The 24,929-nt window shown below is 43.5% G+C and overlaps 2 protein-coding genes across 2 annotated transcripts in view; both read left to right on the top strand.

The window, feature by feature from the left end:
- mrvi1 (murine retrovirus integration site 1 homolog) overlaps positions 1-20,795 on the top strand; it is a gene marked incomplete at its 5' end in the record, with an annotated part of 50,574 nt that extends 29,779 nt beyond the window's left edge. The window contains 18 exons of the mRNA XM_083650648.1: positions 13-74; positions 1,991-2,164; positions 3,023-3,100; positions 3,215-3,258; positions 3,672-3,728; positions 3,849-4,319; positions 4,572-4,650; positions 5,082-5,202; positions 5,791-5,821; positions 8,402-8,542; positions 9,579-9,710; positions 11,811-11,964; positions 14,750-14,799; positions 15,012-15,161; positions 15,281-15,342; positions 16,184-16,315; positions 17,525-17,653; positions 18,935-20,795. Of these exons, the coding sequence (XP_083506774.1) occupies positions 13-74; positions 1,991-2,164; positions 3,023-3,100; positions 3,215-3,258; positions 3,672-3,728; positions 3,849-4,319; positions 4,572-4,650; positions 5,082-5,202; positions 5,791-5,821; positions 8,402-8,542; positions 9,579-9,710; positions 11,811-11,964; positions 14,750-14,799; positions 15,012-15,161; positions 15,281-15,342; positions 16,184-16,315; positions 17,525-17,653; positions 18,935-19,181 (2,314 nt within the window). The 3' untranslated portion in view covers positions 19,182-20,795. The remainder of the gene's footprint in view (positions 1-12; positions 75-1,990; positions 2,165-3,022; positions 3,101-3,214; positions 3,259-3,671; positions 3,729-3,848; positions 4,320-4,571; positions 4,651-5,081; positions 5,203-5,790; positions 5,822-8,401; positions 8,543-9,578; positions 9,711-11,810; positions 11,965-14,749; positions 14,800-15,011; positions 15,162-15,280; positions 15,343-16,183; positions 16,316-17,524; positions 17,654-18,934) is intronic.
- A 604-nt stretch (positions 20,796-21,399) lies between these two features.
- Positions 21,400-24,521, top strand: lyve1a (lymphatic vessel endothelial hyaluronic receptor 1a; the record flags this gene model as incomplete). Its single annotated transcript, XM_083650647.1, has 7 exons — positions 21,400-21,448; positions 21,692-21,875; positions 22,019-22,158; positions 22,685-22,804; positions 22,918-23,193; positions 23,311-23,389; positions 24,374-24,521. The coding sequence occupies 7 exons, from the start codon at positions 21,400-21,402 to the stop codon at positions 24,519-24,521; spliced, it is 996 nt and encodes a 331-aa protein (XP_083506773.1).
- Between the last annotated feature and the right edge of the window lie 408 nt (positions 24,522-24,929).

Genomic DNA, 24,929 nt, shown 5'->3' with positions numbered 1-24,929 from the left:
TCCTAACTTTAGACCTCACAGTCCCAGAGCTCGCCTGGCCAGAAACTCATCCGGAGCGCCCATCACCACAGTTGGTGAGTAATCCCAGACAGTTTTATAGATAGCCACAACACATACAGTACTAAGGGGCCCATACACATTTTCAGGCCAAAATGGAGGATGATTACTTTATTTTACTGTCAAATCAACAAGGAACGCCAGCACGCAATGAAGAACGCTGAAGAAGGCCTGTTGGCTGAAACGTCCATTGTGTATGGTCTCGATGACGGAATAAAACCTTGAAAGGACATTCATTGCGTGCTGGCGTTCCTTGTTGCTTTGACTTACTTTTGTGCCGTGCACCTGAAGCTTTATTATTATTGGTGAGTGTGCTCACTACCTTTGCGAGCTCTGCTAGCAAGGAGAGTGTTTGGTTTTTACTTTATTTTACTGCCTTGCTTTTACTTGACTCACTCTCTTGGGTTCATGAACTGCTGCAAAGAAAGGAGAGAGGAGCTGGAGAACATCTTTGTAGAGGGGATGGCCTTTGTCAAATAGTGCCGGGTTCTTCTGCTTTTCTGTGATCAGTTCCTCGGCAAACAAAGAATCTGAGAAACACACCAGCTTTTTCATTTGAAACAATCGCTCTTGTTTTGGATGTTTTTATAATTCATTGGGAACACAGACTATTTACGTAGACATGTTCTTATAGTTATAGTTATATTTGTAGTTAGTGCTCTAGATGTGAATGTGCCTTTTAGGCAAATTTGATTTGATCTTGAACAAGTTTTCTTAAACTTTTTTTTTTTTAGCCCAGCAACAAATTTAAGTCAGTGAAGTGAACCTCACCCAGTCTTGGTAGCCTACAAGAGCGTTCCCCCCCAGTAGACAAAGCTCTTCTGAATCCCACTTAGTGCAAAGGAAGAATCGATTGTACTGCAGCCTCTCTCTGTGTTTCTGCTCTATTCCCCTGTGGTTTCAGTCTGACAAACAACAGCTCTATGAAAGGAGGTGGCAGCTGACATTGCAAACATTGCAAGTTTCCCATCTACTAAATGTTCCTGTTGAATTTCCTTTCCCACACAACCCAGAAGTGAGCTCCTCACTTGAAACAACCTAAATCACACGGCATTGACATAGTCATAAAGACTTTTTTCAGAGAGAGATTAGTTTCACCTTATAGCAAGCTGGGGAAAACAAAACAGTGTTCTCGTCTAATCCATCGGAAACCTTCATCTTGACGAAGATCTAAGTTTGGTCATCAGTGTCCCAGAGTCCTGAGAGAAGAAGCTGTTGGTGCGCTAAGTGCTAAGCTACATCACCTTACCCAAACACAGTCTTCCCTCATACCTGAAATGCTTCTGCTGTGTTGATTACTTTTGATGTTGACTTGTTGCCCTTTTCTGAGAGGCAGAAGAAGCAGAATCCATCCTTGGCTGCTTCTTCCTGATCACCTGATCACCCTCATCCCTGATCACCTGATCACCCTCATCCTTGATCACCTGATGTGAAATCCAACGGCTCACACACCCGTCTATGAATTCCTCTTTGGCAGGAGCCGTTTATGCCTTGGAAACCTACTGCAGTTGGAAATACAGCTCTTCCTTAAACATATGATTTCCAAAAGCACTCACCGTTTTCACAAAGAAAGCTCATTCCAATTCATGTGGCACCTGTGTTTGAAACACTCTTAAGAATGTTGATCATTGTAAACAATATTAATTCTTTGATATACTTATTGATTGTTTTTAAAGCTTTCCCAGGTGATCAATTAGGGTGTTGCACCTGCCTGCTAGTTAATATTGCAGCTAGTCTATAACTGTTTTATGTCGATTTATGTTTTTTTTCCCTTCACATTCATATCTTGGCAGGTCCTAATTGCAAATATGTTTTTAATTGACTTACCGCGTGCGTGCGTGCGTGCGTGCGTGCGTGCGTGCGTGCGTGTGTGTGTGTGTGTGTGTGTGTGTGTGTGCGCGTGTGTGTGTGTGCGTGTGCGTCCCTCCCTTAGACATCACAGGCAACGTGATTGACCTGGTGAAAGACCAGCTGCTAGAGCCGCAGCTCTCAGAACAGGACCGGCAGAAGAACCTGGAGCTGCTGGAGCAGGCCAAGATGGTCAGCGACCGCTTCCTGACGCGTCGCGGCCGGCGCTCCACCAGCAGCCTCAATGACTCCCCCACAGGTAGTGTGCGCGCGCACACACACACACACACACACACACACACACACACACACACACACACACACACACACACACACACACCTATACACACACACACACACACACACACACACACCTATACACACACACACACACACACACACACACACACACACATTTAAATACTTTTATTTGGATCTAGAGTACAGCAAATATTACAGACCCAAACATTTTAGAAGAAGGCCGCAGTACAGTACATTTATATTGAACCAGACACTGATGCATGTACTTCTTAAGCACAGGAAAATACATTGCAGCAAGATGATGACTTAAATATAATGTATGCAAACTAACATATGTAAGCATGTTTTAGAAAACCCTGTATACGTAGTGTATTAAGGAGATGATATTATGATACAGAAGATATACAATAGAACCAATATCTTTGTCCATTCATGATTCATTCACTTAAAAGTAACTTAACATTTAGAATATTTTCCCAGTATTTCTCTTATTTTTGCGGGGTTATCTGAGCATGCTCTCTCTCCCTAGATAAATAATCAATTAATTTGAAGAGTTTAAACTAAGGCTTCACCACAGACTTTGATTGGGGGTTTAGTTACTCGGTAAACCCCCAACCCAAGTCTTTGGAGTAGCCTGACACCTAATGGTGAAAGTAGGGTTATGAACTGGTGGTGGTGACATCACCTGGAAGAAAGACAAGCCAATTGCACCCTACCCTACTTTTCGGCTCCCCACAAAAATTGGGGGTGGGGTTTAATTACCTTAATTAATTAATTACCTTAATGACCTTACTCTGCTACCTTCAAAATGACAGGGAAGGGTTGAACTCAATTAAATCAAGTGTTTCATCCACAGGTCTTACTCCAACTCCGACTCCATCATCCTCGCCCTGTTCATCTAGAAGTAGCTCACAAACTGTGCCCCCTCAAATTAGTATGTACTTCATTTTGTGCCTGCGTGCTTTACAGCTGTGCTGCAAATAGCTTTCAACAGTTTACGACTGTATTTCGTCACAATGATGTAAGCAGTCGTGTTGTGCTCTTCCAGCAGTGGGACCCACAGAGGCGACCTATGGCAGCTCTGTCGGTCAGGTAAAAGCTTTATTGTTTCTGGCACCCAATATACAACATACACTCACAGAGGTGTGTGGTATACAGCAGCAGGTGTGTGGTATACAGCAGAAATATGAATTTGGGTGGTTGGTGCATTGTCAGTGTCAAACTGAGAGTGTTAAAAATGAACACATATAAACACACACATTCGCTCATAAGGCATTTGTTGATGTTGTTACTATGTCTTTATATGATTAGATTTGCTTATCAACCTGACAACTGCTGATAGAAGGGATGTTTACTTGGCTTTTCTTCATTCATGTTAAAGCACTTTGTTTTCATAGCGCTCAGAACCTTCTGGTTACTGCAACTGTAATAAGACTGTCTGTGCTCAATCAACCAATCAACACTTATTAACCCTCCAACATTTGCTGTCTGGTTGTCTCTTGCAGCATCTGGAGGTTCCATCGGTGCGGGAGAAACCCGATGTCACAACCCAGGAGCAGGAGGTCAGACTAACAATCTCCCTCTCTCCACAGCCTTTTTTATCACCACACATGGAATTATAATGCTAATACTGTGGCTCTCTTCACACCACAGTAGTAATCATATTGTCTTGTTCTCGTCAGAGCCCCAGGCTGTTGGTGGACTGGAAGCCCCTTGAGAAAAGGAAAGTGTCCTCTGGGACCCTCACCCCCCGTTTTGCTGTTCAGAAGGAGAACTGTGACCCGAGCGTCCCCAAGAAGAGCCTCGGTCCTCCAGGAGTCGCTAAAGCGGACGAGGGAGCCGGTCTGGGCCGAAGCCCCGGTCAGGCCCCAGCGACGGGGGTGGCCAAGCCTGTGCCTCGACCCCCCACCCAGCAGGCACCGTGCACGGCCGAGATCAAGACCATCGGGGCCTTCCCTCCGCTAATGAGAGCGGTCTCCTGGGACAATGTCGGCACCCTCAACGCCAGGAACGGAGCGCCTGGCTTACCGCCGACCGCGGAGGAGACCTTCTCCTTCTCAGACAAGCCGCGGGACGCTCTGTTCAAGTCCTCAGGGTACAAGGACCTGCCAGTCCAGCCTGGCGGCACACAGAAACTGTCCAAACTCAGAGAGGTACAGTGAGGGTCAAAGTTGAAAGTTGAAAATCCCTCTGATAAAATGCTCTGGCAAAGAGAGCAACTGTCTTGTACGTGTTCAGGTCCTTATATGCCACAACAGCTGTTTTAGTTGTTAGACTTTAATGTGAGTCTCGTGTGTGTGTGTGTGTGTGTGTGTGTGTGTGTGTGTGTGTGTGTGTGTGTGTGTGTGTGTGTGTGTGTGTGTGTGTGTGTGTGTGTGTGTGTGTGCCTGCGTACGTGTGTACAGGAGCACAAACTGATGCGGGACCAAAGCATTGTGGGCTCCAAGTTACCAGACTTGAGTGAAAGTGCTGAACAGGAAAAAGGTATCATATAAGGACAGAAAGAGGTATCGACAGTGAGCCTCCCTGAGCCTCAGGGAGATATTACAGACCAAGAACATGATCTATTCTGGTCTTTTATTCTATATTCCTCCTCTTTCCTCCTCTTTTCAGTGCATTGGCAATCTTATAGCAGACAGGAATGCTGTTTTAAAGTCTCAGCAGCAGATGGCATGATTGTTATTAAAGTATGTGAGGGGCATTAGCCCATCACGGAAAACAAGGCTTTTTATGAAAGATTTGTCATTTTGGAAAAGAGGACCGGTGAATCTGTTATAGTAAATTATTGATTGATCGCTTATTAATTGATTGTTGATCATTATCGACTCTGTTCCATAAATGATCTATGGCTCTTCTAAGATGTATTTTGTATGGAACAGAGTCGAGGCCTGATGTGTCTGTCAATATGCCTGCAGGCCCTCTACCCTCTCCAAACTCCCGCAGTGTGGACGAGGCTAAGGAGAAGTCTGACGCCATGCCAAACATCTCAGACGTGATGCTAAGAAAACTCAAACTTCACCGGGGCCTGCCAGGCTGGTGCGTAACAAGCCAAGAAGCTGCTGCTGACATGAACTTCTGACATGTTCTCTCTGCCTAGTAATTCTATGTTAAAGACAAGTCGGAACTTGGAAGTTTCAAATCGAGATTTCCGACTTCCGACGTGATTGCGCTCACACTGTTCGGGGTATAAAAAAAAAATTCACAGCTAACGTTGCTAGGTAGATAGCTAACGTTAACAAACAGTGGCTAACTAACGTCATTGGTAAAGTAGCAGTTAAATTCAACATATTGCTATAATCACAGCGAAATATAAACAACACAACAGATTGCATACACATCAAATTAGGTGAGCAAGCATTTTTATAATCCATTACTATAGCGGAGGCCACCATGTTTGATGACGTCATCTCGGACAAGTCGCAGCTCTGAAATGATACCCGAATTTCCGACCTGTTATTCCGACCTCGACAACTGTTCAATACATTTTTTTCTGAGCTTGTTTTTTTCCTGAGTTCCGAAGTGTCTTGAATGCATCATCATCATCATCATCATCTCAGTTATACTGTCTAAAAAAATACACGTGTTACCTACTTTACTAACAAGTCATCTTTGATTTTATTCCAGCGCACCTCCACTTACTGAAAAAGAAGTTGAGGTTGGTATCTGATCTATAAAGGTTATTTGTTATTCTCACAAATATTATTTCCATACATAATGAAGATGCAAAGTCACAAAAAAGTTATTTATATTGTCCAACATTGTCCATGCAGTTTTGTGGTGCCTTTTAATGAATGGTTAATCACTGGTGTGGTATGAAAGCCTGAATATTGTTAAATACGAGACTATTTTACTCAATTACATGTTATAAAATACAGTAAAGTACTACTTAGCTATTTGGAAATTAACTCCCATGTGATCCTTCATTATCATTATGTCCATACCGATATATTAAAACATATATATAATCTATATCTATAAATTTGGCAATGTGGGCGCAGCGAGCGAACTTAGGAATCGATGCCTAGTGAACTTAAAATATCTGATCTGTGATTAAGTACATGGCAAGCTCTTAAAAGGTTAGGGTTAGGGTTAGCTCTTAAAATGCTATCCCTTGCTGTGTGCCATATTCTGCATCATTTGCCTCAGTCAGTCAACAAATCTTGTTGTTAAGATGTCCCTGGAAATGTTATTGTCGTCATGAATCGTCTTAGAAAAGGTCAGGGAATTTACTCGCAAAAGTGATCTGTTTACTTTGCGCAGTAAATTTACATCCTACACTGCTGCAGCCAAAAGATATCATCGCTCATACGCTGAACATGTGCAGCTCCGAGTTGATGATAATCACCCTGTTTTCTTACCGCAGCAGTCAATTAACACAGTAGTGAAAATGGGCTGTGTGCGTTGGGTGGCGTCGTGTCCACAGGAAAGTGGCTCTCTGTTCCTGATCAGGCCTGATGAGAGCGAGAGCCTGTGTGATGATTTCCTGTCTGTGGAGAGAAACGCCAACATAAGAGAGTCTGTCAGCCCCTCCTGCTGCCCCCATGAGGACGCGTCTGGCGCAGGACAGTCAGAGGTCATAGATTTCCTCCTCTCAGCCCCGGCCGGCCCGCGTTCGCTTGGACGGCGTTTGGAATGCTGCGCAGATCGGCTTTGATCCTCGCTGCAAAACACTGGGAGGTCGACTGGCAGCGTCGCAGGGCTTATCTCAGGCCTGCTGCCTTCAGGGTCACAGGGTTTATCTCAGGCCTGCTGCCTTCAGGGTCACAGGGTTTATCTCAGGCCTGCTGCCTTCATGGTCACAGGGCTTATCTCAGGCCTGCTGCCTTCAGGGTTGCAGGGCTTATCTCAGGCCTGCTGCCTTCAGGGTCACAGGGCTTATATCAGGCCTGCTGCCTTCAGGGTCACAGGGCTTATATCAGGCCTGCTGCCTTCAGGGTTGCAGGGCTTATCTCAGGCCCGCTGCCTTCAGGGTCACAGGGCTTATATCAGGCCTGCTGCCTTCAGGGTTGCAGGGCTTATCTCAGGCCTGCTGCCTTCAGGGTCACAGGGTTTATCTCAGGCCTGCTGTCTTCAGGGTCACAGGGTTTATCTCAGGCCCGCTGTCTTCAGTGTCGCAGGGTTTATCTCAGGCTCGCTGCCTTCAGGGTCACAGGGTTTATCTCAGGCCTGCTGCCTTCAGGGTCACAGGGCTTATCTCAGGCTCGCTGCCTTCAGGGTCACAGGGTTTATCTCAGGCCTGCTGCCTTCAGGGTCACAGGGCTTATCTCAGGCCCGCTGCCTTCAGGGTCGCAGGGCTTATCTCAGGCCTGCTGCCTTCAGGGTCACAGGGCTTATCTCAGGCTCGCTGCCTTCAGGGTCACAGGGTTTATCTCAGGCCTGCTGCCTTCAGGGTCACAGGGTTTATCTCAGGCCCGCTGCCTTCAGGGTCGCAGGGCTTATCTCAGGCCTGCTGCCTTCAGGGTCACAGGGCTTATCTCAGGCTCGCTGCCTTCAGGGTCACAGGGATTATCTCAGGCTCGCTGCCTTCAGGGTCACAGGGTTTATCTCAGGCTCGCTGCCTTCAGGGTCACAGGGTTTATCTCAGGCCTGCTGCCTTCAGGGTCACAGGGCTTATCTCAGGCCCGCTGCCTTCAGGGTCGCAGGGCTTATCTCAGGCTCGCTGCCTTCAGGGTCACAGGGTTTATCTCAGGCCTGCTGCCTTCAGGGTCACAGGGTTTATCTCAGGCCCGCTGCCTTCAGGGTCGCAGGGCTTATCTCAGGCTCGCTGCCTTCAGGGTCACAGGGTTTATCTCAGGCCTGCTGCCTTCAGGGTCACAGGGCTTATCTCAGGCCCGCTGCCTTCAGGGTCACAGGGTTTATCTCAGGCCTGCTGCCTTCAGGGTCACAGGGTTTATCTCAGGCCTGCTGCCTTCAGGGTCACAGGGTTTATCTCAGGCCTGCTGCCTTCAGGGTCACAGGGATTATCTCAGGCCTGCTGCCTTCACGTCTCAAGACGATCACTAGTTCACTGATGGAAAAGCATATTAGCTGGGTTGGGCATGGAGTGCTGCCCAGTGTGCAAGGAAACAGACCCATTCAGTCTTGTGTATCTGTGTGAACATTTGGATTGTTGAAGGCCTCCACTGTCTCCATCGTCAACACATCATCTGGATTTCATGTTTTCCCACCTGGCCCTTCGTGTACTGTATGTGAGCGCTCTAATGCTAATGCTAATCTAATCCTCTCCTCCCCACAGAACGCATTTATCCAGCTGTCACTGGCCTATCGTAATGATAACTACACTCTGGAGACGCGGCTCAAGCAGTCAGAGAGGGAGCGCAACCTGACCGAGGAAAACACGGAGAAGGAACTCGAAGAGTTCAAAGGCGCATTAAAGGTCAGTCCTCATGATTGCAAATGATAATGTAGCGTTTGAGCAGGATTCGGTCCGACGATCTCTCGCACTCCAGGCATCCACCATATCCCATATCAAGGCCCGCTCCCAACATGTCCGCTACCCAAGCGGACATGTTGGAGCCGAGTGTTACAGTCGTCCGGTCTTTCTGGAGGTCGCGTCCATGCACGCCAGGAGCGGCGGCTCAACTGGGGGGACTTCCGCAACCTCCGTGCGCCACACACCGCAGCGAGACTGCCCCCTCAAGGTTATCATGCTCCTCGAGGTATCATGCCCCACCAATGTAGTGTTCGAGCAGGATTCGATCCGGCGATCTCTCGCACTCCAGGTATAAAGGACCAGACCCGCTAGCCAAGCGGACATGTTGGACCCGATTGTTACAGTAACAACCATTTTTCTCTACAGCAGATTTCACAATGGTGCTGCAGCTTTTGGATGGAGAAGAATTCATCCCATTTTTTTCCTTTACATAATGTTAGTGACAAGAAAACACTCTTGCAAATATATCCTGTACTTGCTTTGAAGTGTAATGTTTCCTGTAAGTATTCCACAGTGAATATTTGTTTTGTCTGACTACAGATGCTGTCCTATAGTGACAATTAGACACAATGACAACACCTGTGGATTAAGATGAAATATTGAATTCCTTAGGTGTTCATTGGGAACACCAAAACTACAGAAAACTGAGATACCAGCTCTTACCTCGAAAAAACTCCAGTGAGAAAAAAGTAAAGTCTTGAGTTGTATGCATAATGTCCAAGGCACTCTAAATCCAGTAAGAGTTGTATGCATAATGTCCAAGGCACTCTAAATCCAGTAAGAGTTGTATGCATAATGTCCAAGGCACTCTAAATCCAGTAAGAGTTGTATGCATAATGTCCAAGGCACTCTAAATCCAGTAAGAGTTGACTTTTTCCTCACTGGAGGTTTTCAATCTTAGCTAGTATCTCCGTTTTTCTAAGGACAGCGGTGAGTGTGTTTTCTGGGAGTGCGGTACTGAAAGGCTGGTTTCTTACAGATGACGGCGCCACAGTGGCAGAACCTGGAGCAGCGCGAGGCCTACCAGCGTCTCATCGAGACGGTGGCAGTGCTGCACCGCCTGGCCACTCGGCTGTCCAGCAGGGCGGAGATAGTGGGAGCAGTTCGACAGGTAGTGACATGACACACACACACATCCAAAGCACAACAGGTAGCAAGCCACTGCAGGGTCAAGGCATTGAATTGAGAATGCTTGGTGAATTCCAATTCAATTCCTGGAGCCGCATTTGGAATTGTCACCCGGCTCTATGGAAAAATAATTGGAATGGCGAGACACAGATTTGAGTTCCTTTAAACTTATAAGAGAGGTTGCCTTGTCTTGCGAACATTATAAATCATGATAGAATCAAATAAGACACAGTTAAACATAAAATACATTACACATAATGTAATCCTACTAATCATAATGTATGTATCATGCATACTTTATACATCAAATACCACCTGAAAAGTACCTTTAATCTTTTATGATATTCAATAGTGATAATATATAACATTATGTATTATGTGGTAAGAAAAAACATTGAATTTTACACAATTTCGTTCATTTCCTGTGTTTTTGTTTTGTTTTGTTTTTTCAAATTCCAATTCCTCAGCTGAGTTGGAATTGCACGAGTTCATTCATGAATTGATTCCAACCATGAAACCCACTGCAGGACACATCACAGATGTATTCAACAGAACAGCTCAATGAAAAGAGAACAATGCTGCAATGTGAAAACATATCTGAACTTTTTACTCTCTTGTGATGTCTGGGATGTTTGTTTGGCACCACATAAAAACATGTTTGTGAAAGATGCAATCTGTTGTTATGGTTGCCCTCATACTGGCCAAAGCAAACATCACTAAATGAGCAGAGAGTTGCTGCTTGATATATTTATAGTGCAAAGCTCTTCAGCTATTTATGACCCAGTACCTCACAATTTGATTTCGGGCCTTTGAACAAATTATTTATTTATTTGTTTGTGTCTTTTGTTTTTACAGCTGCTTGCCTAATATCATGTCAATGATAGCATGTCAATGGCACAAAGTATAAGCTCTCATAGCATACATAAATCTTAAATCTAGTTGGGATAGCTGGAGATCTACTCGAATTGGCAGAATATCAGATAATCTTGGGGCAGAGATCCTGAATGGCCTTTATTTGTTCTTAAAATGTTCAGTTATTGGTTGTTGGAATCCACTGTTTCACACGGTTGGATATTTTGTATTTGTTACAAAGAATTGTGTGTGTGTGTGTGTGTGTGTGTGTGTGTGTGTGTGTGTGTGTGTGTGTGTGTGTGTGTGTGTGTGTGTGTGTGTGTGTGTGTGTGTGTGTGTGTGAGAGAGATTCCTTCATTTCACAGTAGAAGGTTAATGCAGGAAAAACATGCATGTTTGCTATGTGAGGAGGAAGAGGATGAGTGCCAAAGTTGAAGTAATATCTGGTTTCATATGAGAAATTGTTTTGACTCTATCGAGAGGCAAAGTGACCGCCTACTTCCTGCTTCAGCACTGTACCAGAGATTTTCATCCGCCATTTATTTTCCCATAGACATTTCGTAAAATGCATATAAAAATAGTTTTACTTGTTCAAACTAAATGGTACACATATATTTAGAAACAGGAGAGACCACATAACATTTCACTCGGACCAAAATGTTAAAAATATTGCGGATTTAAAGAAAATATTTTTTCAATTTAGTTTTTTTAAGTTTTGGTCAGAGTGAAATGTTCTATGGTCTCTCCCGATTCTAAATATAGCTGAACCGTTTGGTTTGAACAAGTAAAACATTTTTTTTATAAGCATTTTACGAAATCTCTATGGGAAAATAAATGGAATGGAGGAAAATCTCTGGTACAGTGCTGAAGCAGGAAGTAGGAGTTCACTTTGGCTCTCTGTTTGAAAACAAGAAGGTTTTTACCACAATAACAAATACGGCGCCTTTTCCGCCATCGCGTTGGAATATGTGAGAAGGCGTTAACAGGCATTGAATTGGAAGAATGACTTTCATGTATGTTAGAGCCATACGTTTATTGAAATCCTGAGTGATTTGTTGTTTGGTTGGATGTTTTTGTCATCACAAATGATTGCAGAACTCCTGCAAGAACTTAGTGAAAAGCCAAGAGGAGTGCAAACGTATGTAACTTGTAACTACCGGTATGTAACTTAAAGTTACAATAACTTAGAGTTACTGTAACACAGGTCGATTGTCCTTTGATTGTGCAACAGGAGAAACGTATGAACAAGGCCACAGAGGTCATGATGCAATATGTCGAGAATCTGAAGAGGACCTATGAGAAGGACCATGCGGAGCTGATGGAATTTAAGAAGCTGGCCAACCAGAACTCAAATCGCTGTTACGGAGGGTCCGTAGACACTGGAGGTAAAGCTACACCAAACAAAGTCCTAGAAGGGAGAGAGAGAGAATTAAAACTCAACCAACTTTATGGATTTCAAGTCTGCAGGTGGAAAATACTTTGTTTATCCTTTATTTATCCAGGCAAGGTTTTGGTAACCATGCATGCCCTTTCTTTTAGCACTTTTTTGGTATTTTAATTGGTTTTGGTTCGCAAAAACACACAAGTTCAATAACCATTACAACGGAAGGCATTACTCTAGTTTACTCAGCAATCATTTTTTCAGGTTTTTAAAACCATTTAGAGAATATGCAGATTTAATTCCGTTAGGGATCTTGTTCCACTCCTCTCCACTGGTATAGAGGAATGTACTTCTCCCAACATCTTATGCCCCATAGGTGGATTATGACATGATGGGCCCCTGGGCATGGTCACATAAAGGGCCCCCCCTCACTGCGCACATACCGGTATGCAGAATTAAGGCCAGAATAACTGAGACACATTCACCTGACTCTCAACAGGATTTACAGCACAGCCACCTGAACACTCAAAAGCCAACAGCACAATAACAATAACAATCCAAAATTAACTTTTTTGTCCACCAGTCAAATGGCTAGTGAATGTTAAAATTTTACCAGCCACTCAATAGATAGATAGACCATTGTGGGGGTTTTTTTGGATGGTGAGTGAAGCAAATCTTCCAGCCACTTGCATATTTTACCAGCTGGTGGCTGGTGGCTGGTGCTAATTTTGGACGCTGTCTCAATAACACAGGATTTACAGCACAGGAAGGTACACTCAATTAAAGCCAAAAGCACAATAACCCTCTAATTGCCCATAAACGTATGGAACATTTTGTCAAAATAAGGGATAGTTTTGTCCTGGGCAAGAGACGTGGTGGGTTTCATTTCAAAGCTCCGGTTTGGCGGATTTAACATCAAACGTGTCAACAGCTATTTTACCAATGCTGGAGTTGCGTGTGGTTACTATGGCTGAACAAACTAACTGACGTATGCAACTCACACCATAAGCGACTTTGACCGCGGCAGGGTATGGTTGTTGGTGCAACCCTTCTGAAACTGCTGATCTCACAACAGTCTCAAGAATTTACACAGAAATGGTGCAAAAACAACAACTTTGGTCAGCGGAAAAGTATCTCAGAATGCAACACGCCAAACCTTAAGGCGGATGTCACTTTGGTAGCCAGTTGACACCGAGCTGAAAGCTGATGCCTACCCAGTATTAGTCTGGCGTCCGCATTCCAGTAAAGTGCTCAGTGAAGGGCGGAGGTGTTTAGGCCCTTTTCTCAGCAGACAGGCAGGTTTCCTCTTGAAGCAAACAGCAGTTGTTGTTTGTGGTGTGAACACACCGCTCTCTTTCCACTCAGAGGCTCGTTTCTGAGAAGGGACAGGCAGGACAGGAGGGCTTCTGAGAAAACTAAGTAGACCTCTGCAAATGATTTCTGTGACATCACACATCACACACACACACATAGTGGGCATGATGGGCCCTGGGCCTGGACACATAAAGGCCCCGCCCTCACAGCGCACATGCAGAATAAGGCCATAATAACTAAGACACATTCACCTGCATCTCAACAGGATTGTAATAAGAGAAATGTCCGTGTGTGTGTGTGTGTGTGTGTGTGTGTGTGTGTGTGTGTGTGTGTGTGTGTGTGTGTGTGTGTGAGCAGAAGTTTGGCCGATCGGGCTAAAACTTTCAGGGGGTGTAAAGAGCAGCCGTGTGGGTGACCTGACGGAGCCTGATTGCCCTAAAACTGAGGCTATAGTTCAGTGATGATGTCATCACTGATGTCATACATAGGCATTGTGACATCATTGTGACATCACTGATGATGTCATCAGTGACACACACTCGCACACACACGAGAGAGAGACTGAGGGAGAGGGAGAGAGAGGAGGGGAGAGAGACTGAGGGAGAGGGAGAGAGAGAGGGGGAGAGACAGGGAGAGAGAGAGAGAGGGACAGAGGGAGAGAGAGAGGGAGACATTGCGCACGCCAATAGGGCAGGCGATGCCACGCAGCAGCCGAGCTCTGGGCGAGGCCGTGCAGCGTGCGTATGCGAGGGGGCCAGCTCGGCGAGCTGCAGAGCAGGCGATAGCGAGCCCGCCCAGCGGGCGAGCCTAGGCCTAGTATTATACATTTCCAGAATCCTTAGTCCTGTGAGCATTCTAATTTTTGTGTTTTGTGTTTCTGATGTTCCTTGATGCCACAGGGCTAAAAGAAAGTCTAGAATTTAGGCAAAAATTATGGAAAAATGTGTGTCATTGACGGTTTGAAGAGCTCAAGTAATCTCTATATTTGTCAGGAAAAATCACAACTGCCTTTCAGCTAAGAAGGTTCCCTTTAAAATAGGTCAAAACACAATATTATAAGACATTGAAAAATGCCCTGACCATGTGCCTAACCCAGGATATGCACCAGCTGACCAGCATCTAAAATGCAATTTACTTTAGGGGTGGTTCACTTCACAAGCTGGTAACTGTGTCACAGCTACAGTACCACTAAGGAATGGCTATCATACCAAAATATAATCTGCAGACATGTGTCTTATCAAAAATTATAAGCAAGTTTTGCCACCTTGAGGGGTACCGGAATCTGGTCTGGCCCATGGACTAACAGTTAAGCATATTCTCACCTAGGAGCTGGCCAGTGCAACCACACAGTATGCTTATGTTGCTCAACTGAGCACTAAGCTGAACTGGAGCAACTGGGCATGAGACCAGCTTGAACATGAAGGTTTAGGCTCTTATGTAATCCTGCGCTCTGTATTCCTCTGTATCGTTTCAAGATGATGGAGTTCCACGACCATCGAGGTCCATGTCCCTCACTCTTGGAAAGGTAAAATGCTTTAGTTTTTCCAAATTCTGTTTCTGTGCATATGTTTATCTGATACAAATGTTTAGGATATTGATTTTGTTTAGATTTATTTTACTGTTCATGCAGTTGTTGTGACATCATCACGCTTCTGCAGGTGTAAAGGTCTAAATATTTAGCATCTCTAATACTCATCTTTTTCTCACTCCTAACATTGACCCTGCTGGACGGACTAGGCGCTGCCCAGACGCAGGGTGAGTGTGGCGGTGGTTCCTAAGTTTAACCTCCTCAACATCCCGGGTCAGACCCCAGTCACAGCGGGCCTGGGCCCCATCCTCGCCTCTGGCCCCATCGCTGCCCCCGCTTCTGCTGCTCTTTCTGTCCTGGTAAGTCTATAACTATAACTGTCTCATAATGCTTTGAGTTAATTGATCGTGAGTAAACAACTTCTCCATTAAGTCATGAATATCAGCAGTGACAGTATTGTTTTGTTTCTGCCGTTTAGTGTGAAGCGAGTGATATGAAAGCCAATGCTTCCACAGAGGCTGCACAACCAACAACAGAATGGTATGTTGTGTGTACTGCTGTGTTCTTGCTCTCACAAACGCACGCACGCACGCACACGCACACACACACGCACACAGTGCACATGCCATAGCCTGAGTCCCGAGGTCACGTTCCTTGAAACAATGGGCCAAGAAAAGCTTGAACATCTAATCATCACTCTTATCAAAATGACATTTTCTGCTGCATCAGGATCCTGTGCGACTTTTGAGGAAATGTTCCCCAGGACCCATTCCCAGAGGAACCACCTGTATCAGCGGTTCCTCATACGCTACAGAGAGAGAGGCGCTATATGTGAAAATAGCTCTGCAAGCTTAAAAAGAAGAAGAAGGGGAAAAAAGAATTTTAAGCTGTGGTTGATTTACAGTATACAGTATGCTCTGCTGGGATGTAATATAAACATTTGTGTAAGAGTCTGACAAAGTCCAGGCACAAGGCTCCAATCATGTCGTCGTTATAAGGTGAGCCAGAGTTAGAGTGCTTGAGTACCCGAGCTAGAAGATGTCCCCTTGCTCTGTGAGAACACAAGCATAGCAATAACAACTGTGCAAAGTGCCGGTCCCTTAAGATTGTAGGAACATTTTTTAAGAGTTCCCACGTACACATTTTTGCTTTTGTACTTGGGGTTTTGACGTAAGCCTCTCGCCTGTGACGGCGGCTCTCGTGCGCGCTCCCTTTCAACCGAGCTCCAGTGTGTCCATTAAGACAAGGCCGCAGTGTTGTGATGGAACGTTGTGATGTTGTGATGGAGTGGGAATCCACTGTCCTCTCAGTTATCATCATGTTTTTTGTGATAGTGGTCGCAGCCAAGGCTCATTGTTCTTTCCTATCTGAAACAATGCAGTGGAAAGAGTGTGTCAGAGCAGGAAGGTGAGCCATCTGCACCAGCCAAGCCTTCTGTCAACCTCGAGGAGATCAGGGCGGAGATCAGAGCAGAGATCAAGGCGAAGATCGAGGAGGAGGCGTACACTAAAGGGTGAGGCTTTCTCTCTTTTTCTCAGTTTACAGAGAAACTAACCTACAAACATGCACTGTCTCTCTGTGGTCATACTATAGCTACAAACACACTCTCTCTGTGGTCATACTATAGCTACAAACACACTCTCTCTGTGGTCATACTATAGCTACAAACACACTCTCTCTGTGGTCATACTATAGCTACAAACACACTCTCTCTGTGGTCATACTATAGCTACAAACACACACTGTCTCTCTGTGGTCATACTATAGCTACAAACACACTCTCTCTGTGGTCATACTATAGCTACAAACACACTCTCTCTGTGGTCATACTATAGCTACAAACACACTGTCTCTCTGTGGTCATACTATAGCTACAAACAGACACTGTCTCTCTGTGGTCATACTATAGCTACAAACACACACTGTCTATCTGTGGTCATACTATAGCTACAAACACACTGTCTCTCTGTGGTCATACTATAGCTACAAACACACACTGTCTATCTGTGGTCATACTGTCTCTCTGTGGTCATACTATAGCTACAAACACACTGTCTCTCTGTGGTCATACTATAGCTACAAACACACTGTCTCTCTGTGGTCATACTATAGCTACAAACACACTGTCTCTCTGTGGTCATACTATAGCTACAAACACACTGTCTCTCTGTGGTCATACTATAGCTACAAACACACTGTCTCTCTGTGGTCATACTATAGCTACAAACTCACTGTCTCTCTGTGGTCATACTATAGCTACAAACACACTGTCTCTGTGGTTATACTATAGCTACAAACACACTGTCTCTCTGTGGTCATACTATAGCTACAAACTCACTGTCTCTCTGTGGTCATACTATAGCTACAAACACACTGTCTCTCTGTGGTTATACTAAAGCTACAAACACACTGTCTCTCTGTGGTTATACTATAGCTACAAACACACTGTCTCTGTGGTCATACTATCGTTACTTGTCAGGTCGTCATAAGTGAGGCTGCATTGGTACATTTAATATTCATTAAGTTCATGTAATATCATTCATTTAGAACTTTGTACAGATAAATTCAACTTATACATACAGTAAATTTATCGATATTTACACAGAACAACAACAAAATATGTGGTACACTGACATTGATAATGACATTATTTGTCACTGTCGCCCTAGAGGATATTGTCATGCATTTTGTTATGTGTTCATATTTTGCTGGATATATCCAGCTACCAAGAGGGACTAAAGCAATCCAAAGAGATCCCAGAAGTGAAGAATGAAGAGGAGAAAGTTGAGGAGAAACTGCCTAAATCAGAAACTCAGGATGAAGAGAGTGGAAAAAAGATGAAGAACACCAGGTGATTTACATATTTTCCTGCCTTAAGTATGTTGTTATATGTTTATCATTTCTTTCTTCATATGGTGATGCAACAATGACTCTTTGGTTTGATATAAAAAGCATGCATCTGATCACAACCAATACATCCAATCAGATGTATGTGTTCAGACCAGACAGAGACATGTAGAAATATCATGCACACTGTTGTTTCATTCATAAAAATGCACTTCGATATCGTCCTCACCTCGATAGTAAGCTCGTTCTCAATAAGCCTTTCCTCCATGTTGCACATTTCAAAGTTCCATTTCCCTGCATTAAAATAGTTTGAATAGATCAAGAGCCTCATTTGTCAAAACAATCAAATATGATCATAGAAATGGCATGAGTAGAAATCGAGGGCTTGGCGTAAGTGCGATTTAGGGCAAATATGACTATTATATATCAATTGAAAGGTCTCAGTGAGTTTTTTTTCAGTGCCAAAAGGACATAACTGAAATCATGACCCATAGGTTTTAATTTAAAAAAGAAGAAAAGAAAACCGTAACAGTAAACGTGAAGTTGTTTGCTGCCAAAAGAGCGTAACTGCACTTAGGCTCTTTTGACACTGAACGATATTTACTGTCAATGCACTGAACAAGCATTGTAGGGAGAGCATTCTAACAGCACTTAGGTCAACTCAAAATGCATGCTGATGTAAGCTAGCATGGCAGCATGGTCACATCATTTTTAGTATCCTATTCATATTCTAATTCATATTCTAGGTCAATATATTAGATTCATGTAAATACCCAATACCCACTTAAGGCCAGCTACAGGGCAGGGAACTGCTACAGAGCAGGGAACTGCTTGTATGCACTGATACTGAAGATAAAAGCACATTTGTACAAATGAGGCTACTAATCGTTCATATTTTCCAGTGTCATTCTGCACCAGCACTGGCATTTGTAAGGACAAATTGATCATCAGACCTTTGTCTAAAATAGGTGTCTAACTGTAGTGCGCTTCTGGTGGTGAATAATGGTTAATAATTATGCATTACTGGTATAGTGATCATGATGATGAAAGATACTCCTTACGCCTTTAGCGATGCTCTACTGACCTATCTTTGAGCTTTATCTATTTACAGTAGGCCAAGTATTATTAGCCAGACACCAATCACATAAGCCACTATCTGTAATCATTTGAAACAAATGTAAATCTGATGCCAAAGACCTGTGATTCAATTTGTTTAGACAGCAATCTGTACTGTATGAGGTGAGAAAACCAGATTGTAATTTATTTTTCCTTATTGTCCTCACAGTAAGATGGAGGAAGTCCTGGTTCTCCTTGACCGGTTCTGCCCCAAGATTTCCAGGAGTAACCGCCTCCTCTGGATTGTCCTGACATTGTTCCTGGTGCTGTTTCTGGTTGTCAATATATTTACATATTTCAGTGACTACTACAACGGCCATGCGGACACATCAGCAGAAAAAGCCATGATCCAAGGGAAGAAGAAGATCTTTGGACTGAATGTAGCAGCGCAGCCAAAGAACCCGACTACAGAATAATAACACAGAGATCGGCAGTCGTTCTGCACCTCCGTCTGGAGAGTCTCTGTCATCATACCATATCACCACACTAGAGCTGACTTGAATCCATGACTCTGACTCTCTAGGCCGTCTAGGGTCAAAGAATGTAGATTTGGGAGGCTTTTCAGGTTTTGGATATTTTAGTTTTTTCACGGTTAACTTATAATTTTGTTTTGATAGGAAAAGCAAAGATGATTTCTGTTTAGGGACCAATTATATAGTGTGATGAAAGATATATTATTCAAATTAGATGCATACTTTATTATACGTTTTGGTTCTGGTACTCTTGATGAAGTGAAAGTGGCACTTTGGATTTCCATTAGCCAAAACAGACAGAAGACAGATTGTGTAGTGTACATTTATCTACACTCTAATATTAATGTATAATATCTCAAGTCCAATAGGTAATACAGTCCCTGAGAGATTTTAAGTCATAATTAAAGATATACAAATGAAAGGAATATTTTTTTTTCTTTAGTACAGTAAAATGTATATATTGTCTATTTAAACATTTGGAGACAGTTAAAATGAAAGCACATTCCAAAGTAGCCTAGTTCCTTAAGTGCAATATTTTGCAGCTGATGGTTCTCATTTGTGTTGTTTTGGATTGTGTCTTGAGAGCACTGAAAGATTTTCTTCATATGAGAGCACTCTATAGACGGCATGAGACTTTCTGAGATCTTCTTTGCACGTTTGCCTACCTGTGTTGTGTGCTTGTTGTGGGTTTTACGCTTTGCCACTTCACCTTGAAATAAAGGTGCCTGAAAACATTCTGCTGTTATTTTCATAGTGATCCATCTATGGCCATGTTCACACTACAGGCAAATCTGATTTACTACTAAAGTCACTATCTTGATTGGTTTCCCAAATCTGATTTGGGACAGTGTCTGACTGCCACAAATCTGATTTGGGCAAGTGTTCAAGTCGGATCTGTGTCCAGACACAACAAGCCTACCTGGATGGGTTAGGTAACGACATAGGTGTCAGTAAACAACTAGCTCTGAAGGTGCTTTCCACACTCTCAAATCTGATTAGGGTGATCAGCGCGTCCACACTGAAGACACATCAGTCGAAAGCAGATTGGAAACCATAAAACCAATCTGGATAGAATCATTAATAGGTCATTAAAGTTCACAAATCGGATTTGGCCTCCTAGTGTGAACATGGCCTAAGATGCTACCAAAGCAGATAGGTGCTTTAGTCCCAATAATAACATGCAGTAAAGAGTTACTTTTGGATTCAATGTAAATTTAATTTTCTTGTTCTAAAACCACGCCTTTTCTCACTGCCCAGCACTTAAAAAATCAATCCTACTCTCATTACAGTACGCTTATTAGTCTCTGAGGGAGCCACTTGATCTTAGTCTAATTAGAAAACACTATGAAGGCCCTCCGTAAGACGAGGGACACATCTCCGCTTTGGTAGCCCCCCAATACGTCATCAATGATGCCCAAACCTCATTGACACATCTGACCAAAGCGTTGCCCCCCTTGCTCATCATCTCTCTCTGCGTCATTTCCTGCCGGCGGGGCTTGTGGACGAGATGTTTTTGTGGAAGTGGGATGTCGAGAGGCTCGTCAGAGGATGCCAGGGATCACCAGCTTGTTCACGATTAGCAATACCCAGAGGGAGGAAATAATTTGCACTAGGTGTCAGATGTCGACGTCACATGTCAGTGACAGTGCAAATGCCCTTCTCTCTGCGGAGTGCAGCATAAGGGCAGGCTTTCATTACATCAATAAAAATAAAAAATGAAACTCTATGCATCTCCTTATTCCTTAACCCTTGTATTGGATGTGTATGTTCTTTATTCCGAGTAGCCGATCACATTTTCATCTAGATCCAACAATTCTCTTGCTTATGTACTTCTCTGAAAACCTGTTTCAGACAGTCTGCATTTGTCTACAAAGAATATTTGAGTTGGATGCGTTCTCTAATTATTCTTGGCCGTCGTCCCTACACCATATGATCACTTGATTTGACCTTTTGGACGGCACTTCCTTCTTCCTTTTCCCTTACTCTGGCAGTCTCCGGAGTCTGCACAGCCCTCTCAACACAATCACCTCTGTCTAACCCTGTCGTTTGGCTCACAGACGCACAAACTGTGCAGCACTTGTCATCCCCAGTATTCATCCATCTCTGCTACTGACCAGTCATGCATTTCATGTGGCTTTGCATCGTGCCATTGTTGTCTATGATGACCCTGGTCATCTCTGGTCAAAAGATTGACGCAAGCCAAATCAGAGGTAAGAAATTCAAGCTATTTTGATATTTCTATTATGCAAAACTTTTATATTTCTACCTTTTACCTAACTTTTTTTTTCGTCTTTGCACATCAATGTTGCCAACTCCTCTCCCAAGCGTTAGAAATTATTTAATTTGCACAGATTTGAACAGTGTTAAACAAGTAATAAATAGATTTCTGTGTGTGTCTCCAAATAGTCAACTTAAATCTAAATATTTATTATGCTTTTATATACTATCCCCAGTTTTCCCAGCAGCCAACAGCAGCATTGCTGGAGTGTTCCAGGTTAGTTACCTCAATCACCTCAACCAGCCTGTATATGCCTTCAATGCCTCTGAGGCGAGGGAGTTCTGCTCATCCCTTGGATTGACCATCGCCTCCAAGGCACAAGTCCAGGAAGCTCTCACACAGGGCTTAGAGACATGCAGGTATGGCTGTTGTACAGCAGAGTGCACAATATAGCCTCAACTGTCTCTCAGTGTGTGCTGCCTATGAGTTTGGATACCACTGCCTACCAAATGTTCTGTTCTGTTCTGTTCCTTTCTCTTCTGTTCTGTTATGCTGTGCTCAGGTTTGGATGGACTGATGAACACTTTGCAGTCATTCCCAGAATCAAAGCCATTGAAAGCTGTGGGCAAAACAAGACCGGCTTGGTGCAATGGAGAGCTCCTGTTACGAAGGTGTTTGATGTGTTCTGCTTCAATAAATCAGGTATGATATCTTGTGTATGTACTTCCTGCTGTATGGCATGCTTTCACATTAGGGGAATGTCAAATGATGCTGGTCTGCAACAACCCAGAACAAGCCAGTTTTCTGAACGATGCAAATCTATGTTTGCTTGATGGAAATTGGTTCCAAAATGTTAAATGAATTAATGACCGAAGTCAAGCAATGTTGCGGAGTCACGCAACATTGGTTTACATTTCTACAGCTGACTGACATTATTATTTCTATACCTAATAATGTCTGGACACCATCAATGTGTCCAGAATTTGTTCACCTTTTTCCACTTCATTCTCAATACAGCTGTTAATTTACTGGCATCACCGTTTTAATACAGACCTATCTGCCCAGAGACATACAGTAGGAACCATTTGGATGTTTAAATTCAGTAGTACAGTTACTCTCCTTTAGATGTTGGCATTCACATCAACTGTCCATTTGATTTATGAGATGTAACACGTGACCTTGTTGCACTCTGAACCTTGACCTCCATGTGCCCTGGTTGTTTTTCCAGTGCGTCCATGCTGTATTTTATCAGATGATGAATGTGACAGGAAATGGAAAATTGAAAAACACCCTAGAGTGACTTCCTGCTGCACTCCCTCAGTTCATGTGACAAAGTTCAAAGGAAATTGTTTGCCTAAATGATATTCAAATGTAGTAGTTAATAAATGCATTATTAAGAAATACACTTTCATAACTCTTATATAATCTCTAATGGCCTTCATTTCTATACATTAATCACAGCCATGGTGACAGAACTGAAGGATACCATGGCTGATAGCCCATCGACCAGCAAGGGAAACCGGGAGCACACTCCTTTTCCTCCTGAGGCCACGACCAGCTCCAGCCTCCAGCGTGCTTCCACCGCTCCTCCAGTCCAATCCACACCCTCTCCGTCTCTCTCCTCTGTCCTCTCCCTCACTGTCTCCTCCTCCGCCTCTCTCCTCCCACACCCTGACAGCGTGGACACAGAGGCAGAACGGCCCCAGTCCAGAAGCAGTTCACAGGGCTCTATTGGAGGTATGGGATATTGGTTCTATTAGGATTCATACTGTGCAGGAAATTGAAAGTATTGAAAGTATATTTAGTGTTTGGAAAAGGTTTGTTTTGTATGGCTAATGTGTTTTATTGTTTCAGCGCCAGCAAAGGCCTTGCTCATCAGCTCAACCTGTGCCCTCCTGCTAATTGCAGTAGCCATCCTGGCCTACATGAAATTGTGAGTGGTTTTACCAGGTGAAAATATGTAATACTGAGGTCTCAAATAACAAGCGCAAATACCTTGAAGCCCACGGCACAGTTAGGCAATGTTTTTGAGGTACCTGAACCTACCTACCCCTAACCCTGGCTACCCCTAGCCCTAACCCGCCCACATCCCGCAGACACTCCCCCTACCCACCCCTCGAACTCCAACTCTCTACGACCTACCTATCCCTAGTTACAGCCCCTATTCCCCAGCCCCCTTCACTAAAACGTCCATGAGTGAGAGAGAGTGAGTGAGTGAGTGAGTGTCTGTCTTTGGCATCTTCTGCCCGCCTGGCCTGGCCTGCTGCCAGCGTCGTGGGAAAAAGATGTTGCTGAAGATTATTTATTGGCTAAGTGGTGCTTTGTAGAAACAATACTTGAAGAACCACTTGAACTTCTAATACGTTCTCATTATTCTTTGAAGAACCATTAGCAATTCCATGCAGCATCTCAAGTGTCTCATACAGAACCCAATGGTTCTTCAGTTTTGACGGTTCATCAATTGGTTCCGATCTACGATGGTTTATCAGTTATTCTTTAATGAATCCTAAACAGACCAAAACAAAATACCGCATAAGGTACCGGTATCTGAATCTCTCTTTGGAATGAAATGACTAATTACTGATCACCAGATTTAAGCCCTACTTGAAATCACTATGTTGAATCATTGTTGATGAAGTCTAAAGCATGTGAATGTTTTTCAATAAAAGTAATCAAGAGCCATTTGGTTTCTAAGTGGGCGCTACATAGCGTCATCCACAGTTTGGTTCTGTGTAGTGCTTCAAAATAAGAGAAGCTATAAATAGCATTAAAAGCAGCCCTTTGATGAGCTGGTGAAACAGTGTGATAAGGCTAAGCTTTTAGAGTGTATATAAAAATGTGTATAAAATTCCAGAGACATTTTTGTTTAATCAGGACACATTATCACATGGTTTTCTTTCATTCTCTTGGTGAAAAGGAAGAAGTGCTCTTTTCTGAGCTGGGATGTGAAGCAGCAGGAGGAATACATTGAGACGGAGGAGTGGAAATGTGTGAAGAATATCAAGGATCCCCAGAAAGATGCTCCAGAAGAAATCAGGATAGAAGTGGGCAACAACGCCACATAAACATCACTCTGATCAGATATACTGAATAGACACTCTAACCAGACTACAAATGGACTACTAATTATTATTCTTGTTAATAAGGGCAAATGATGTGTCCTCTGTTACTTTGATGTAGCAAAACAGACATAAATGCATTTATTTTTGTATAGATTGTGTGTTTGAAATGGTTTCCAAGTTATTTTATATTGTGTAATTCTATAACTGTCAGACTTGAACGTCACATGTCAGCAATTTAGCCACTAGATGGCAATGTTTGCAATACAGTAAAATGCTGAAGATTGAAGACTCCTTTCTGCTCCTTTCTGCTACTTCATATGATACAAATGTAAAGTAAATTGCCTTTTTTATTAATTCAAACAAAATAACTGTAAACTGTGAAATACTGTCATTTCAATAACCTTTTTAAAG

The sequence above is a fragment of the Poromitra crassiceps genome (genome assembly GCF_964638095.1).
Source record: "Poromitra crassiceps genome assembly, chromosome: 14".
Lineage (NCBI taxonomy): Eukaryota > Metazoa > Chordata > Actinopteri > Beryciformes > Melamphaidae > Poromitra > Poromitra crassiceps.
Note: the sequence above shows the minus strand (reverse complement) of the source record. Positions and strands in the feature narration are given on the sequence as shown.